Source organism: Pagrus pagrus (genome assembly GCF_965226575.1).
Source record: "Pagrus pagrus genome assembly, chromosome: 6".
NCBI classification, from domain to species: Eukaryota; Metazoa; Chordata; class Actinopteri; order Spariformes; family Sparidae; genus Pagrus; species Pagrus pagrus.
The window spans coordinates 10,245,190-10,262,690 of record NC_140190.1 but is presented as its reverse complement, the minus strand read 5'-3'; the positions used below and the strand labels follow the sequence as shown (position 1 = coordinate 10,262,690).

At 42.6% G+C, this 17,501-nt stretch overlaps 3 protein-coding genes across 3 annotated transcripts; all 3 read left to right on the top strand.

Moving 5' to 3' along the window:
* Window positions 1-2,632: 2,632 nt before the first annotated feature.
* Window positions 2,633-7,473, top strand: LOC311258968 (cytochrome P450 2J6-like). Its single transcript, XM_084355704.1, has 9 exons — window positions 2,633-2,915; window positions 3,543-3,708; window positions 3,803-3,955; window positions 4,035-4,195; window positions 4,320-4,496; window positions 4,671-4,809; window positions 5,188-5,375; window positions 6,692-6,833; window positions 6,926-7,473. Exons 1-9 carry the CDS (start codon window positions 2,724-2,726, stop codon window positions 7,099-7,101), a joined length of 1,494 nt encoding a protein of 497 aa, XP_084211830.1. The 5' UTR covers window positions 2,633-2,723; the 3' UTR covers window positions 7,102-7,473.
* A 1,746-nt stretch (window positions 7,474-9,219) lies between these two features.
* On the top strand, window positions 9,220-12,666 carry LOC311258967 (cytochrome P450 2J6-like). Its single transcript, XM_084355703.1, has 9 exons — window positions 9,220-9,603; window positions 10,235-10,400; window positions 10,495-10,647; window positions 10,727-10,887; window positions 11,001-11,177; window positions 11,343-11,481; window positions 11,840-12,027; window positions 12,118-12,259; window positions 12,352-12,666. The coding sequence occupies exons 1-9, from the start codon at window positions 9,412-9,414 to the stop codon at window positions 12,525-12,527; spliced, it is 1,494 nt and encodes a 497-aa protein (XP_084211829.1). The 5' UTR covers window positions 9,220-9,411; the 3' UTR covers window positions 12,528-12,666.
* An 812-nt stretch (window positions 12,667-13,478) lies between these two features.
* Window positions 13,479-17,306, top strand: LOC311258971 (cytochrome P450 2J2-like). Its single transcript, XM_084355711.1, has 9 exons — window positions 13,479-13,812; window positions 14,114-14,279; window positions 14,601-14,753; window positions 14,841-15,001; window positions 15,122-15,295; window positions 15,392-15,533; window positions 15,648-15,835; window positions 16,040-16,181; window positions 16,343-17,306. The coding sequence occupies exons 1-9, from the start codon at window positions 13,621-13,623 to the stop codon at window positions 16,516-16,518; spliced, it is 1,494 nt and encodes a 497-aa protein (XP_084211837.1). The 5' UTR covers window positions 13,479-13,620; the 3' UTR covers window positions 16,519-17,306.
* Window positions 17,307-17,501: the final 195 nt, after the last annotated feature.

The following is a 17,501-nucleotide window of genomic DNA, read 5'->3' as shown; positions in this document are numbered from 1 at the left end:
GAGCTCCAAAATCCTTCGACCATTACTAGCTGTTCTGGTAATATTGGTTGTAGTTATTAAGTTAATTATTAATCAGAGATACATCAACCAGAGTTTAAAGTCCTGTGCTTAGCCGTGTTATGCTATGCTATCTAAGCCCAGTTCAACCTTATCAGTCTTTGAAGAAAAGGTGCTGGTGGTTGCAGTCGAAGGAGTGGAGGGCGTTAGAGTAAGAGAGGCTTGAAGAGAAGAGAAGAGAAGAGAAGAGAAGAGAAGAGAAAGAACAATGGAAGGCGCTGGAGTTTTGACTTTCTGATCAGAAGGGGGTCTGTCACCCTGACCAATAGTAGCTCAAAGCTGAATTTTGCACCTAGGTGTAAAGAATGGGGAATTCTGGGACACTGAGTTCAGTTCAGAGTCCATTTTTAAATCCACAATGAATGACTTCATCTGTGGGTCCCAACAAGACTTTTCCTCCACTCATAGCCTAACAACTTACCTCTATTATTTATACTTTTTTTGGTTTAAGTCGTCGCATCTCACAGAGCTTCATGGTTGAAGCTACAACAGTCGCTTGGCTTGTTCGCTTGAATCCTGTCTTTGCCTCAAACAGTATTTATTGTGCGAATACAGTATTTGCATGCTCAATAATGAAAGCTAATTCATCAGTGAACATTTCAGCTTTACATGCTCTTTCTAAATTGCGTAACCAGATTTCTGACCAGATTTGTTTGCTTGCCCCGGAGGCTTTTCAGGGGGGAGTAAATGATTCCAGTGGTTTTAAAAAACAGGCATTCATCAGCTTTTTCTGCCCAATGACCATAATGCAAAATTTCATAGCTGTGTCGCAAAAAATACCTTATAACCTTTGACATTACATTTCCATTATTTCTAAGAGAATATAGCCTCTATCTCTGATTGTCATTACACACAAGAGGAAACAGTTATCATTCAGATGCCTTTTTTCCCCAGTGCACTTTGTATTGTTGGCTTCATACCCTTCACGTTGTGAAGATGAAATCAAAGTCTATGGACTTTGGCCCATAGCTCTGACCTCTCAGTTTATGAAATGCTTTGAAAGAGTTGTCCTGGGGCATTTTAGCAGGTTGGTCTCTGCATACTAAGACCCACTCCAGTTTACATTCAGGAAGCCACTCAGAGTCAGCAGGTCACAAGTCTTGTTTTTAATACAATACACTCACACATTTTAGCCAAAAAGCTTATTGATTTCAACATAAATGACAGCACAGTCACATGGGTTCTGGAAAACCTCAAATTTCAACCCCAGTATGTGAAGCTTGATGGTCATGTATCCAATACCATTGCTGCTCTGTCCCCATTTTTATTCATCTCATATGCCTCAGTCTGCAGGTTGAGTCTGGCTGTCACCTGCAAAGATTTTCTGAGGATTTTACTGTTGTTGGCTACATCCACAAAAACACCTGGCTTACCAACAGAACATAAATGGCATTTCAAACGGTGTACAGAGAACCATTTAATTTTAAATATCAGTAAGACCAAGGAGCTTATTATTGAAGGATGCTCAAAATGACCCCAGTATGTGAAGCTTAAGAAAAAGGATGCTTTGACCCCTGTCTTGATTAATGGTGAGGCCATTGGGGTGGTTTCCTCTTACGAGTACCTCGGTGTCCTTGTGGATAATAGGCTGGACTGGAAACAGATTACAAGTGCTATATCTATAAGTGCCCTGTCCAGGCTATTGTTCCTCAGAAAGCTCAGTTCTTTTGATGTCAGCAAGTCATTTCTGCATGAGTGTCTCAGCTTGTGTCTTGTTTTATGCTGTGTGTGTGGCTGAAGCTCAGAGGAGAGGAATAAGATTGATAAACTGATCAGGAACGCAGGATCCACTTTGATCCCTGACTCACTTGTTGTGGTCCTGGAACAAAGAATGGAAAATGTGGATCATCCGATGTAAAGTGTTTTCAGTGAGCTGAAGAGCTCTTTTATGTGACAGGTGGATGTCTTCTTTTTAATGAACGTTGTTCCTGACCGTCACTGTTAATTGATGTGATGATGATATGTTGTTGATGACTTGGACTGCAGCCAAACTGTACTGTTGAACGTTGCTACTGTAGCCATGAATAATGTGAATATGTTAAAGTACAATGATACTGACGTTTACACTATTTATTACTGTTCGTGCTGTACTCTCCCCTTATTTTGTACTGCCTTGAAATGCGTATGTCTTCTTTATTATTGTCCTACTCGTCATTTGTCTTATATGTATGGTGATCTTATATCCCCGAGGACTGTCGTTCCCCATGAGTAATATTTGTCACGGTGCTACTGTGGCAGTCCTGTTGTTTTTCTGTTTTTCTGTGTTCGGTTCTTCCTACTTGCTTTTCCCCCCTCCTTGTCTCCCTCACCTGATCCTTCTCCTGTGTGTGTGTGTGTGTGTGTGTGTGTGTGTGTGTGTGTGTGTGTGTCTGTGGGCGTGGCAGCAGCAGCAGAGTGGCACACCTGTTCCAGATCAACTAATCACCCTCTGCTCATCTGGTATTACGTTGGGTTTGGTCATATAACAGATGACTTGTTAGTCAAAGGAAAAGGAGGCGTGCCTGTAGCTGGTTATGTAAGAGCTCTGTAACAAGAACCTTTGTACAGACTCTGAATAGCAAATTAGTGTGTAGTTCAAAGCACTATAAAAGCTGTGTCAAGTGAGGAGGACGATATTGTTGAAAAGCTCAAACCTTCATTCTGCTGCTGGTTTAACTCCTTCAACAATGTGGCTGTATAACTTTCTGCTCGGTCTGGACCTCAAGGGGCTCTTCCTGTTTCTTTTTGTTTTCATCCTAATCGCGGACTTCCTCAAAAACAGGAATCCTCCAAACTTTCCTCCAGGACCATTTGCTCTGCCTATTGTGGGGAATATGCTCAGTGTGGACAATGTACATCCACACAAGTATTTTACCAAGGTAAAGTTTAAATACACCGCAGATTTCGCCTTATAAAGCTTTAAGGATGGAATAATAAAAGAGACATGACCGCTAAAGGCTTTGGTAGTATGTTTTAGTAAAATGGTTTTGGTTTTTAAATAATTTGTCCTGTGATTATTTACATTTTTATGTGTGAACTTTATTGAGACATTTGAATAAATTTGATCAAACTTGATTAATTTGATTAATTTAATTTATCAGTTCAATTCAAGACACTTCACACAGACACTATTGTGCAATATCAGGATATGTGAACAATGAGAACATTTACAAACTTGACATTGAACTTAAAAATTGGATGCCATTTCTGTTATTTGAAACAATTTACCTACAGAGTGTTAATTAACTTGTAGTTCACAGATGCATTTGAATTTAAATTACTAGTTTTTATATAGAAACTAAATGTAGATACTGACATCTGGTGGTCAAATTGTAAACATAAATGGAAATTCTGCCGGTAAATACACCCAACCACACCTGGTAACAGGTAATTGTTGTTTGTTCCTCATCATACATTGGTAGGTTTTGTTTTTGACCAATTTAAAAGTTCATATGATGCAGTAATGTGTTGCAGTTCATCACTGATTCCTGATGTATTGTCTTCAGCTGGCTGACACCTATGGAAATGTATTCAGCGTCCGCCTGGGCAGTGATAAGATGGTGTTTGCGTGTGGGTACAAAATGGTGAAGGAAGCCATTATGACACAAGCCGACAACTTTGTGGATCGACCATACAGCGCAGCTTCTGACAGACTCTACTTAGGATCCTCAAGTATGCAAATCTCTCTCTGTCTTTAGGGTCATGCTGCACACAAACTAGTTCATCTGCACCATTAACCCTGTTTCCTCTGCGTGTTTGTGTCTAGATGGTCTGTTCCAGAGCAATGGTGAAAAATGGAAGAAACAGCGACGCTTCGCCTTGACTACCTTGCGTAACTTTGGCGTGGGCAAAAACACCATGGAGCAGCGTATCTGTGAGGAGATCCGACATCTGCAGGAGGAGATAGAGAAGGAGAAAGGTGATACACAACAAGTAGAAGCTCATAATCAGCTGCATCAACTCTTCACTTGTGTAAACAGTGGACTCCTTTCCTCCAGGTGAACCCTTCAGCCCCGCAGGCCTCTTCAACAACGCTGTGTCCAACATCATTTGTCAGCTGGTGATGGGGAAACGGTTTGACTACAGCGACCACAGATTCCAAGTCATGCTGAAGTATATGTCTGAAGCTATAATGCTGGAGGGCTCTACATGGGGTCTGGTAAGATAGTTATGTTCAATCATTCACAGAGACAGCAGCCAACTGAGAGGCTCATACTTTATCCAAAAAGTTGAAAGGTGATGTGAGTGAAAGTTTCTCTCATTTACTGCTTTCCTCTGAGCAGCTGTATGAGGCATTCCCTCGAGTGATGAAGCACTTGCCAGGTCCTCACAACAAATTATTCAGTAACTACAACTCCATCCTGGACTTTTTGAGGGAGGAGATACAGAGTCACAAGAAGGACCTTGACCACAACAATCCCCGGGACTACATTGACTCTTTCATCATTGAAATGGAGAAAGTACGTGAGCGACTGCATCGCACACATTTCACTGCGTCTGTCAGCTTCCTGTTAAAAGTTATCTCATAACACTTTTCAATTAGAGAAGGTCTAGACCGTACTCTTTCATTAATTAGAGGGTACTGTCAATTGACCCATCATTCACTACTGTGTCCTCTCTGCTTTTTTGAATAGCACAAAGATCCTGAACTGGGATTCACTGAGACCAATCTGGCTATGTGCTCCCTGGATCTGTTCTTGGCCGGAACAGAAACAACCTCCACCACATTGCTGTGGGCTTTGGTTTACCTGATTAAACACCCTGATGTCGAGGGTAGGTGTGCTAGGCTTGATGCTAAGCTAACTGTGGAACAACAAAGACAAGACTAATTGAGTCTACAGCCATTCTAGGGTCTCTGTGGGGCTTTACTTAGCTACGGTGGCGCATTGAGCTAACATTGAATGCCTGTACAAAGTTTCATGGCAATCATCTAATACTTGTTGAGATATTTTAGCCTGGACCAAAGTCGGGACCTCCCCTGACCAACAGTACCTCAAAACTGGGTCTCTTGACAGTCTCTGCACCTAGGTGTGAAGACTGTTGAATTCTGTGGAACTGAGTTAAGTTCAGAGTCCTTTTTGAAGGACTTCATGTGTGGATCACAAAAAACAATACTCACATGCCTGTTCCTTCAACTTCTTGTGTTTCCAGAGAAAGTCCACACAGAGATAGACAGAGTGATCGGACAGAACCGCCTTCCCACTATGGCAGACAGACCCAATCTGCCCTACACTGACGCTGTCATCCACGAGATCCAGAGGATCGGAAACATTGTTCCTCTCAACGGACCAAGAATGGCCGCCAAGGACACGACACTGGGCGGTTACATCATACCCAAGGTGGATTTAGTAGACTGTCATTTTAAGTCTTAAAGGTCCCATATTATGAAAAACTCACCTTTTCTGGGATTGGGGGTGTTATTTAGGGTCTATGGTGCTGCCACACGCATACAAACTTTGAAAAAAGACCATCCGCGCTTTCTTGAGTGAGATACAGATTCCTGACAGTGTCTTGCCTGCAGTTTCCGGATGAGCGAGTCAAATTTCGGCCGGTCGTCGATGTCGAGGACCGGCAATTTGAATAATCCCACCCACAGTGTCCACCCACCAGGTACAGCGCTACCGTCTCGGAGATCCGCCATTACGCTATCAAAAGCACTGTGTCGAAGCGCAGTTTTTGTTTGTAAAAATCAACATAAGTGCCTATACTCTGTCCCAGCTACAGAAGAGACAGTGGTTGCGTTTCATTTTTAACGACAACATGCCGGCTACGGTTCTTGTGAGTCTGTTTGTGTGTGCTAACCACTTCACATCGGACAGCTTCAGTAACGAGGGTCAGTACAAAGCTGGCTTTGCCTCGACACTGACCCTCCTAAAAGGATCAGTCTCAACCATATGGGACCCAGCAACTGCACCCGAGCCACAGGTGAGTGTCGCCACGTTTTGATAGTATTTACAGTTGCCTACGAGTATGGTGAAGTCAGCCTGACACTGGCTAACTAGTTAGCTCAGCTTCAGTCCTCTATGCAACGGCGTTTGAAGCGAGTTTAATGTTAATAATATTATGAGGGAGCTTGGTTGTCACAGTGAAAAGGCTGGAAACATGTGCAGACTGGAGACAGAGACTATGCGGACAGTGTCCAAGAGTTTGGAGACTGTGTTGGACACAAACACAGCTTTCGCTAGCTGTTTTTAGCTGTTACCTGTTGCAGGTCAGTGGGGGATGGGAGCCGGGTGGTTGTGTTGGGGAGTCCTGCTGCAGCCGCAGAGTCTGTTTTTTTCTGAGCCTCTCCTTCTGGGTCCGATTCTGGGTCAAACTGGTGTGGTTGAACGACAGCATCTCCCGAGCCATAGTGATACAACCACCGTAAACATTAGCACATGCTACCGCTAGCGTGAATGGCATCCTCTCCCTGAGAGGGGCGTGTGTTAGGACAGAGCTCATTAGCATTAAAGTAGAGCTCAGTAGAGCCACTTTTAGACAGCTGATATTCAGGAACACTGATGGGTTTGGGGGCAATATATTTCGAATACAGTGTTGTTGGACCTCTGACAGCTGAGTGGAATTGATGAAAAACAGTATAATATGGGACCTTTAACAGGATTGAAAACTTATGAGCAATGAAAAAGTTTTGTTGTTCTTCTTGTTTTTTTAGGGTACGACCCTGATGCCAATTCTGACCTCTGTGCTGTTCGACAAAAACGAATGGGAGACTCCAGACAACTTCAACCCGGGACACTTCCTAGATGCTGAGGGAAAGTTTGTGAAGAAAGAAGCTCTCCTGCCTTTCTCTGCAGGTAAACCACATTCACCTCAATCTAAAGCATTACCTGAACCACAATATTTATCCTGAGCTCTTTAACCTTTGTGTGCATATGTGTTTCTTCAGGGAAACGGGTGTGTCTCGGAGAAGGCCTTGCCAAGATGGAGCTGTTCCTGTTTTTGGTTGGTTTACTGCAGAAGTTCTCCTTCTCCGTTCCCGATGGCGTAGAGCTGAGTACAGAAGGAATCGAGGGAAGTACACTAGTACCACACCCCTACAAAGTTTACGCCAAGGCTCGCTGAACTATGAAACCTCTCACTGAACCATTTTACATCCAATCAATGTGTAACACACAACACTGTCTCTGTCTGTACATTTAATTTTGTGTGATAAATTCAGTTTTACAAATGTATATTATTGTATTAAAGTCACTGTTAATAAGATATTTATGTTTGTCCGAGTAGTTATTAATGACAACGTGTATGAAGATCTCATTAACATTTATTCTTTTAATTTACAATGAAATGTCACACAAAGCCCTCTACTCTTATAACACTGTATGACTCATGATGGACAGTTTGAAACAAAATTATAAAAAGAAATTGATGCATTCAACATTCTTCACCCTTGTCATAAATTGGTGCCTACATTACCCACAATGCCACTCGCCCTAAGTTTGGTGAGAGACGCAGGTCTGTTAGAGAGAGGTGAGCTTACCTGACATTTGTAGCTCATCTCTGTTTGGAGTTCCCAGCCCCAAGTATTTTACATTTTCAAACTTGTAGTCTTCAGACCCCGCCAACACTGCCTCAAGTGACATCTAACTTTTTGCACATACGCCTGTGGCAGCAAACCTGAAGTCTTCCGTGTGTAAGATCGGTGGACTTCCCCCTTTAAGGCATAGACCTACTATGTAGCGTTATGTTTGCGGCTTGCAAATAACTCTTTTAAAGCTCCTTCTCCTTTCTAATGCAAAAAAAATATGAGAAATCGTTTTACAGCAGACATCTTAGCTCATTGTGGCAAGAAACGCACAGGTGCGACCCTTACAGAAACTGAGCCATCGTTCGATGTGTTAGTTTCACCTGCTTTTCCTGAGATAATGTCAAAATGTCTGCTGTGAAAATACCAGATCAATATCATGTCCCCTATTCTAAAAGGTCTGTGATAACAGAACTGCCTACAAGGTGACAATTGTAACTCTTTTATACAAATCTGTATATTTTTGACGATCTATTTGCTGCATAAAGGGGAGAAATAGTACAAAGTGGACAGAAATGAGCCTTGTTTGGAAGTGAACTACGTATAGAACTGTTTGGCAGTCGGATTGACATCTCTGAGAGTATTTTAGACAAACATTTAGCATAACTGATGACTCCGACTTTAATTTGATCCACAAGGAATAACATCATCATGATGCAGAAAGTGTGTGTCTATGTAGCTAAAAATGAGAATACACAAGATAACATTTTCAGTTCACTCGCTTTTTATTCTTCCCGTTTGTCAGGAAAGCGTGCATGTCTGGGCGAAGGCCTGGCGAGAATGGAGCTGTTCCTGTTTTTCGTCAGCTTGTTTCAGAAATTTCATTTTTCCACTCTGGATGGAGTTGAGCTGAGTTCAGAAGGAATCACTGGAGCCATTGTTCCTCAGAAAGCTCAGGTCTTTTGATGTCAGCAAGTCATTTCTGCATGAGTGTCTCAGCTTGTGTCTTGTTTTATGCTGTGTGTGTGGCTGAAGCTCAGAGGAGAGGAATAAGATTGATCAACTGATCAGGAAGGCAGGATCCACTTTGATCCCTGACTCACTTGATGTGGTCCTGGAACAAAGAATGGAAAATGTGGACCATCTGATGTAAAGTGTTTTCAGTGAGCTGAAGAGCTCTTTTATGTGACAGGTGGATGTCTTCTTTTTAATGAACGTTGATTGATGTGATGATGATATGTTGTTGATGACTTGGACATGAATAATGTGAATATGTTAAAGTACAATGATACTGCAATTTACACTATTTATTACTGTTGGTGCTGCGCTCTCCCCTTATTTTGTACTGCCTTGAAATGCATATGTCTTCTTTATTATTGTCCTACTCGTCATTTGTCTTATATGTATGATGACACTCTGATAAAGTATGTCGTATCGTATCTTATATCCCCGAGGACTGTCGTTCCCCATGAGTAATATTTGTCACGGTGCTACTGTGGCAGTCCTGTTGTTTTTCTGTTTTTCTGTGTTCGGTTCTTCCTACTTGCTTTTCCCCCCTCCTTTTCTCCCTCACCTGCTCCTTCTCCTGTCTGTGTGTGTGTGTGTGTCTGTGGTTCGGCAGCAGCAGCGGCAGAGTGGCACACCTTTTCCAGATCAACTCGTCACCCTCTGCTCATCTGGTATTACGTTGGGTTTGGTCACAAAACAGATGACTTGTTAGTCAAAGGAAAAGGAGGCGTGCCTGTAGCTGGTTATGTAAGAGCTCTGTAACAAGAACCATTGTACAGACTCTGAATCACAAATTAGAAGTGTGTAGTTCAAAGCACTATAAAAGCTGTGTCAAGTGAGGAGGACGATATTGTTGAAAAGCTCAAAACCTTCATTCTGCTGCTGGTTTAACTCCTTCAACAATGTGGCTGTATAACTTTCTGCTCGGTCTGGACCTCAAGGGGCTCTTCCTGTTTCTTTTTGTTTTCATTCTGATCGCGGACTTCCTCAAAAACAGGAATCCTCCAAATTTTCCTCCAGGACCATTTGCTCTGCCTATTGTGGGGAATATGTTCAGTGTGGACAATGTACATCCACACAAGTATTTTACCAAGGTAAAGTTTAATATACAGCAGGTTTCGCCTTATAAAGCTTTAAGGATGGAATAATACAAGAGACATGACTGCTAAAGGCTTTGGTAGTATGTTTTAGTAAAATGGTTTTGGTTTTTAAATAATTTGTCCTGTGATTGTTTATATTTTTATGTGTTAACTTTATTGAGACATTTGAATGAATTTGATCAAACTTGATTAATTTGATTAATTTATTAGTTCAATTCAAGATCCTTCACAGACACTATTGTGCAATATCAGGATTTGTGAACAATGACAACATTTACAAACTTGACATTGAACTTAAAAATTGGATGCCATTTCTGTTATTTGAAGTAATTTACCTACAGAGTGTTAATTAACTTGTAGTTCACAGATGTTAGGAAAAGTGCATTTGAATTTAAATTACTAGTTTTTATATAGAAAATAAATGCAGATACTGACATCTGGTGGTCAAATTGTAAACATAAATGGAAATTCTGCCTGTAAACACACCCAACCACACCTGGTAGCAGGTAATTGTTGTTTGTTCCTCATCATACATTGGTAGGTTTTGTTTTTGACCAATTTAAAAGTTCATATGATGCAGTAATGTGTTGCAGTTCATCACTGTTTCTTGATGTATTGTCTTCAGCTGGCTGACACCTATGGAAATGTATTCAGCGTCCGCCTGGGCAGTGATAAGATGGTGTTTGCGTGTGGGTACAAGATGGTGAAGGAAGCCATTATGACACAAGCCGACAACTTTGTGGATCGACCATACAGCGCAGTTTCTGACAGATTCTACTCAGGATCCTCAAGTATGCAAATCTCTCTCTGTCTTTAGGGTCATGCTGCACACAAACTAGTTCACCTGAACCATTAACCATGTTTCCTCTGTGTGTTTGTGTCTAGATGGTCTGTTCATGAGCAATGGTGAAAAATGGAAGAAACAGCGACGCTTCGCCTTGACTACCTTGCGTAACTTTGGCGTGGGCAAAAACACCATGGAGCAGCGTATCTGTGAGGAGATCCGACATCTGCAGGAGGAGATAGAGAAGGAGAAAGGTGGTACACAACAAGTAGAAGCTCATAATCAGCTGCATCAACTCTTCACTTGTGTAAACAGTGGACTCCTTTCCTCCAGGTGAACCCTTCAGCCCCGCAGGCCTCTTCAACAACGCTGTGTCCAACATCATTTGTCAGCTGGTGATGGGGAAACGGTTTGACTACAGCGACCACAGATTCCAAGTCATGCTGAAGTATATAACCGAAGCTTTTATGCTGGAGGGCTCTACATGGGGTCTGGTAAGACAATAATTTTCTTTTAGTTTAATCATTCACAGAGACAGCAGCCAACTGAGAGGCTCATACTTTATCCAAAAAGGTGAAAAGGTTGTTTACTGCTTTCTTCCGAGCAGCTGTATGAGGCATTCCCTCGAGTGATGAAGCACTTGCCAGGTCCTCACAACAAAATATTCAGTAACTACAACTTCATCCTGGACTTTTTGAGGGAGGAGATACAGAGTCACAAGAAGGACCTGGACCACAACAATCCCCGGGACTACATTGACTCTTTCATCATTGAAATGGAGAAAGTATGTGAACGACTGCATCACACTGCGTCTGTCAGCTTCCTGTCAAAAGTTATCTCATGACACTTTTCAATTAGAGAAGATTTAGACCATACTCTTTCATTAATTAGAGGGTACTGTCAGTTGACCCATCATTCACTACTGTGTCCTCTCTGCTTTTTTGAATAGCACAAAGAACCTGAACTGGGATTCACTGAGACCAATCTGGGTATGTGCTCCCTGGATCTGTTCTTGGCTGGAACAGAAACAACCTCCACCACATTGCTGTGGGCTTTGGTTTACCTGATTAAACACCCTGATGTCGAGGGTAGGTGTGCTAGGCCCTATGCTAAGCTAACTGTGAAACAACAAAGACAAGACTAATTGAGTCTACAGCCATTCTAGGGTCTCTGTGGGGCTTTACTTAGGTACTGTGGTGCATTGAGCTAACAGTGAATGCCTGTTTCATGGCAATTCATCTAATACTTGTTGAGATATTTCAGCCTGGACCAAAGTCGGGGACCTCCCCTGACCAACAGTAGCTCAAAACTGGGTCTCTTGACAGTCTGAAGACTGGTGAATTCTGGGGAACTGAGTTAAGTTCAGAGTCCTTTTTGAAGGACTTCATGTGTGGATCACAAAAAACAACTCACATGCCTGTTTCTTCAATTTTCTTGTGTTTCCAGAGAAAGTCCACGCAGAGATAGACAGAGTGATCGGACAGAACCGCCTTCCCACTATGGCAGACAGACCCAACCTGCCCTACACTGACGCTGTCATCCACGAGATCCAGAGGATCGGAAACATCGTTCCTCTCAACGTACCAAGAATGGCCACCAAGGACACGACACTGGGCGGTTACATCATACCCAAGGTGGATTTAGTAGACTGTGATTTTAAGTCTTAACAGGATTGAAAACTTATGAGCAATGAAAAAGTTTTTTTGTTCTTCTTGTTTTTTTAGGGTACGACCCTGATGCCAATTCTGACCTCTGTGCTGTTTGACAAAAACGAATGGGAGACTCCAGACAACTTCAACCCGGGACACTTTCTAGATGCTGAGGGAAAGTTTGTGAAGAAAGAAGCTCTCCTGCCTTTCTCTGCAGGTAAACCACATTCACCTCAATCTAAAGCATTACCTGAACCACAATATTTATCCTGAGCTCTTTAACCTTTGTGTGCGTATGTGTTTCTTCAGGGAAACGTGTGTGTCTCGGAGAAGGCCTCGCCAAGATGGAGCTGTTCCTGTTTTTGGTTGGTTTACTGCAGAAGTTCTCCTTCTCCGTTCCTGAAGGCGTAGAGCTGAGTACAGAAGGAATCGAGGGAAGTACACGTGTACCACACCCCTACAAAGTTTACGCCAAGGCTCGCTGAACTACGCAACCTCTCACTGAACCATTTTACATCCAATCAATGTGTAACACACAACACTGTCTCTGTATGTACATTTAATTGTGTGATAAATTCAGCTTTACAAATGTATATTATTGTATTAAAGTCACTGTTAATAAGATATTTCTGTTTGTCTGAGTAGTTATTAATCACAACGTGTATGAAGATCTCATTAACATTTATTCTTTAAATTTACAATGAAATGTCACACAAAGCCCTCTACTCTTATAACACTGTATGACTCATGATGGACAGTTTGAAACAAAATTATAAAAAGAAATTGATGCATTCAACACATTCTTCACCCTTGTCATAAATTGGTGCCTACATTACCCACAATGCCACTCGCCCTAAGTTTGGTGAGAGATGCAGGTCTGTTAGAGAGAGGTGAGCTTACCTGACATTTGTAGCTCATCTCTGTTTGGAGTTCCCAGCCCCAAGTATTTTACATTTTCAAACTTGTAGTCTTCAGACCCCGCCAACACTGCCTCAAGTGACATCTAACTTTTTGCACATAGGCCTGTGGCAGCACTCCTGAAGTCTTCCGGGTGTAAGATCGGTGGACTTCCCCCTTTAAGGCATAGACCTACTATGTAGCGTTATGTTTGCGGCTTGCAAATAACTCTTTTAAAGCTCCTTCTCCTTTCTAATGCAAAATAAATATGAGAAATCGTTTTACAGCAGACATTGTAGCTCATTGTGGCAAGAAACGCACAGGTGCGACCCTTACAGAAACTGAGCCATCATTTGAGGTGTTAGTTTCACCTGCTTTTCCTGAGATAATGTCAAAATGTCTGCTGTGAAAATACCAGATCAACATTTAGCAGCTTCTGGTGTTTATAGCTGAAAGGTTTGTGTTCAGTTCTCTTTTAAAATGTCTATTTTGTCATGGTGAGTACGTTTCAGTGTTTTCTCACTGTGTTTGGTTAATGGAGGGCTGTCCCCGCTCTCACACATGCATCATTATAGCTACATAAGCTGTGAGTCAGCAGAGTACCAGCCCATCTCTTAACTAGAAACTGATGATGGAGCATCTGATCCTCACCAGTCTCTCGCTCGTCTCCTCTGCTTCACAATGTGGCCGTGTGATTTGTTTCTGTGGCTCGATCTGAGGGGACTGCTGCTTTTTATTTTCGCCGTTCTCCTTGTAGTGTGTTTTCTGAACAATAAGGATCCACCTAACTTTCCACCGGGACCACCGGCTCTCCCTCTTTTGGGAAACATCTTCAACATTGAATCTAAACAGCCTCACATTTACCTGACCAAGGTAAGATGACACAATTATGATTTCATATTTCATGCAGGAGTGTTTCTGTGATTCTGAAAATTCAATGAAAGCTTTAGCTATGAATATCTTCCCATATCACAGTAGAGACATGTCCTCAAACAAGAGAAAATTACAAACATTCAGATGAAACTCTGCTTCAACAGAATATGAAATGTTTATGGTAGAAACAATGCTAGAAACCTGCCCCAGTGTCACAGATGATGATTGTTCTGAAAAATGCATCCTATCAGAGTCACATGCCAGACAACAGGACACTTATTCTCTGCTCCTGCATCCACAGCTTGCTGATGTTTATGGGAATGTGTTCTGCATTCGTCTGGGGAGACACAAGACAGTGTTTGTGTCGGGGTGGAGGATGGTGAAGGAAGCCTTAGTGACGCAGGCCGACAACTTTGTGGACCGGCCTTACAGCCCGATGGTGACCAGGATTTATTCAGGGAACTCAGGTGATTCACACAAACACATATCAGTGTTAAAGGCGTAATGTGTAAGAATTGGCCACCTGTTGAATCCATACTCTGAACAAATAGGGGCAGCGTACCACCACAGCAACTGCTAACTGCTGCTAACTGTAACCGCCATCAGCTTGTTAGTTCATATAGGTCATATAGCGGTACCAGTGCGGTTTTATAATAGTAATAAAAGTTAAAAACATCTTGTAGTTTTGAATGTCTTGAACCAAAATCGTTAAATATTGCACCTGCAAGTATTCCACCTTCCTTCTGATCCCTGCCGGAGTAATGTTGTGTGGTTGATCTCTGTCCCAGCGGGTCTTTTCTTCAGTAATGGGGACGTGTGGAGGAGACAGAGGCGTTTTGCCATGGCCACGTTACGCACTTTTGGTCTGGCCAAGAGCTCCATGGAGCAGAGCATCTGTGAAGAGAGTCATCATCTGCAGGAGGCGATGGAGAAGGAGAAAGGTTGGCAACAACAACATAACAGAAAAGAGAACAAGATGTGACGGGATGGCAAGCAGAAATACACACAGTGACATTTCTTCTGTTCAGGCGAGCCGTTTGACCCTGTGCCCCTGTTAAACAACGCTGTGGCCAACATCATCTGCCAGATAGTGTTTGGGAGACGGTTTGACTACAGTGACCACAAGTTCCAGAGCATGCTGAAGAATCTGACTGAGATGGCCTATCTGGAAGGCTCCATATGGGCCCTCGTAAGATGCTCTAACACTAGGAAAATGGAGAAAATGCAGATTTGTCACACAGTCAATTAAAAGTTCCCTAAAGTGAGATCTTTACACCGCTGAATAATCCACTGTTTCCTCTCCAAACAGCTCTATGATTCCTTCCCAGCACTGATGAAATGCCTGCCGGGGCCTCATAACAGCATCTTTAGCAACTCAAAATCTTTGGAGGCATCTATCAGGGGAGAGATAGAGAGGCACCAGTTAGACCTGGACCCCAGCAACCCTCGAGACTACATCGACACCTTCCTGATAGAGGAGAAAGTAATGACCTCACAGAAAGTTAATCAATAAATAAAAGCGGAGAAGTAACCCTTTCACGAACTGGCTGTATGTTTGTCCCTCCGCTCTGTCTGACAGCTCAACAGAAACAGTCAGCTGGGTTTTCACGATGCCAACCTGGTTCTGTGTTGTCTGGATCTCTTCCTGGCCGGCAGTGAAACCACCTCGAAGACGCTGCAGTGGGGCCTCATCTACCTCATCAACAACCCTCATATCCAGGGTGGGTGTTCAGATAAGACTCCCACAGCAGCGGCGGCACAGGAAATAGATTAAAATACACATTGATATTCATATTAATGCTGATCGATAGAATATCTTTTATTTCACCTCCTAGAGAAAGTCCAGGCAGAGATAGACAGAGTGATCGGACAGACCCGCCAGCCCACTATGGCTGACAAACCCAACCTGCCCTACACTGACGCAGTCATCCACGAGATCCAGAGGGTCGGAAACATTGTTCCTCTGAACGGACTCAGAATGGCCGCCAAGGACACGACACTGGACGGTTACTTCATACCCAAGGTGCATCTACTTTTAGCACTAGGTGTGTGTAGTGTTATGATATATTTATCTTTCATTTAACCAGAAAGGTCCAATTGAGATACAGGATCTCTTCCAATAATCGTATCAAGCTTACAAAGATATATGCATGTATCACAACTTGTGGCTGTTCTTATCCTTTTGTATACAAATATTAACAAGACTTCTGTCTGTCTTTGTGTGCAGGGAACCTCTGTGATGCCCAACCTGACATCTGTGCTGTTTGACAAAAATGAATGGGAAGCTCCCGACACCTTTAACCCTGAACACTTCCTGGATGCTGAAGGGAAGTTTGTGAGGAGGGATGCATTTTTACCTTTCTCTGCAGGTAACTTTCACGTGTTTAACTGATGACTCCGACTTTAATTTGATCCACAAGGACTAACATCATCATGATGATGCAGAAAGTGTGTGTCTATGTAGCTAAAATTGAGAATACACAAGAAAATATTTTCAGTTCACTCACTTTCATTCTTCCCATTTGTCCAGGAAAGCGTGCATGTCTGGGCGAAGGCCTGGCGAGAATGGAGCTGTTCCTGTTTTTCGTCAGCTTGTTTCAGAAATTTCATTTTTCCACTCTGGATGGAGTTGAGCTGAGTTCAGAAGGAATCACTGGAGCCACACGCACACCGCTCCCCTTTAAGATCTATGCCAAAGCCCGCTGAAGCCTGCAAAATTCCCTACTATAGATTATATGCTACAGCAAAGGCAAGAAATATTACACATCCATACACAGACAACACATGCTGCAACTGTGGCTAGTTTTTCTGTCAGTAAAGGTCCTATATTGTAGAAAGTGAGGTTTCCTTGTCTTTTTTGATTATAAAGCAGGTTTAGGTGCAATAGAAATACAGTGGAAGTATCAAAATGCTCAATCCAGGGAGAAATGCACATAGCCTGTAAAAACTGTGCCTTTAAATGAGCCGTCAGGACTTCAGTAAGGTTGTCACAACTACAGTCGCCGCCCCAAGCCCGACCAAGGCTGCAAAAACACTGGCAGAGCTGAGTGGAAAACACGGTGGGTGGTGCCTGCTCAGGCCTGGGCTTTTCAGGAAGGGGGCCTTAAAGAGACGGGAGCTAAAATGGAGCCATCAGACAGAGGGGGAAAGAGGTGCCACAACGCTGGACAGTATGAGAAAACTGAAAAAAAATGTTTTTTGAACATTAAAGCATGTGAACATTTTCTCGTAGACACCCAAAATAAAAGTATGAACTGGAAAATGGGCACAATATCAGACCTTTCAGCAGTCCAGTAGATCAGCAATCAACAATATGTCCTGTTTACATTGTGTGTGAAATACTGGAGCTGATGACGGCAGCACAAGGGTACCATCTTCATACAAGATAGACTGAAGGGGAACTATAGCATGCTCATTGTATTGCCACAACACATAATTTCATAAAGTATGACTATGTGATGAAGTATCATTTTACCAACACTCACACTTATGTAACCAGCATGCAGAAGCAAACTCTCGAAAAATATCTCATGCCTATCATTTCCCACTTGCTCTTTTGTTACTGACAGTATGTATGGTTAAATTTATGCTGAAGGCGTTGATCTAGTAATAGCTGCTCGTCACATGTGAAGGCGCTGATGACATGACATCGCCTATAAATAAACACCTGAGTGTGTCAGATGATTTGT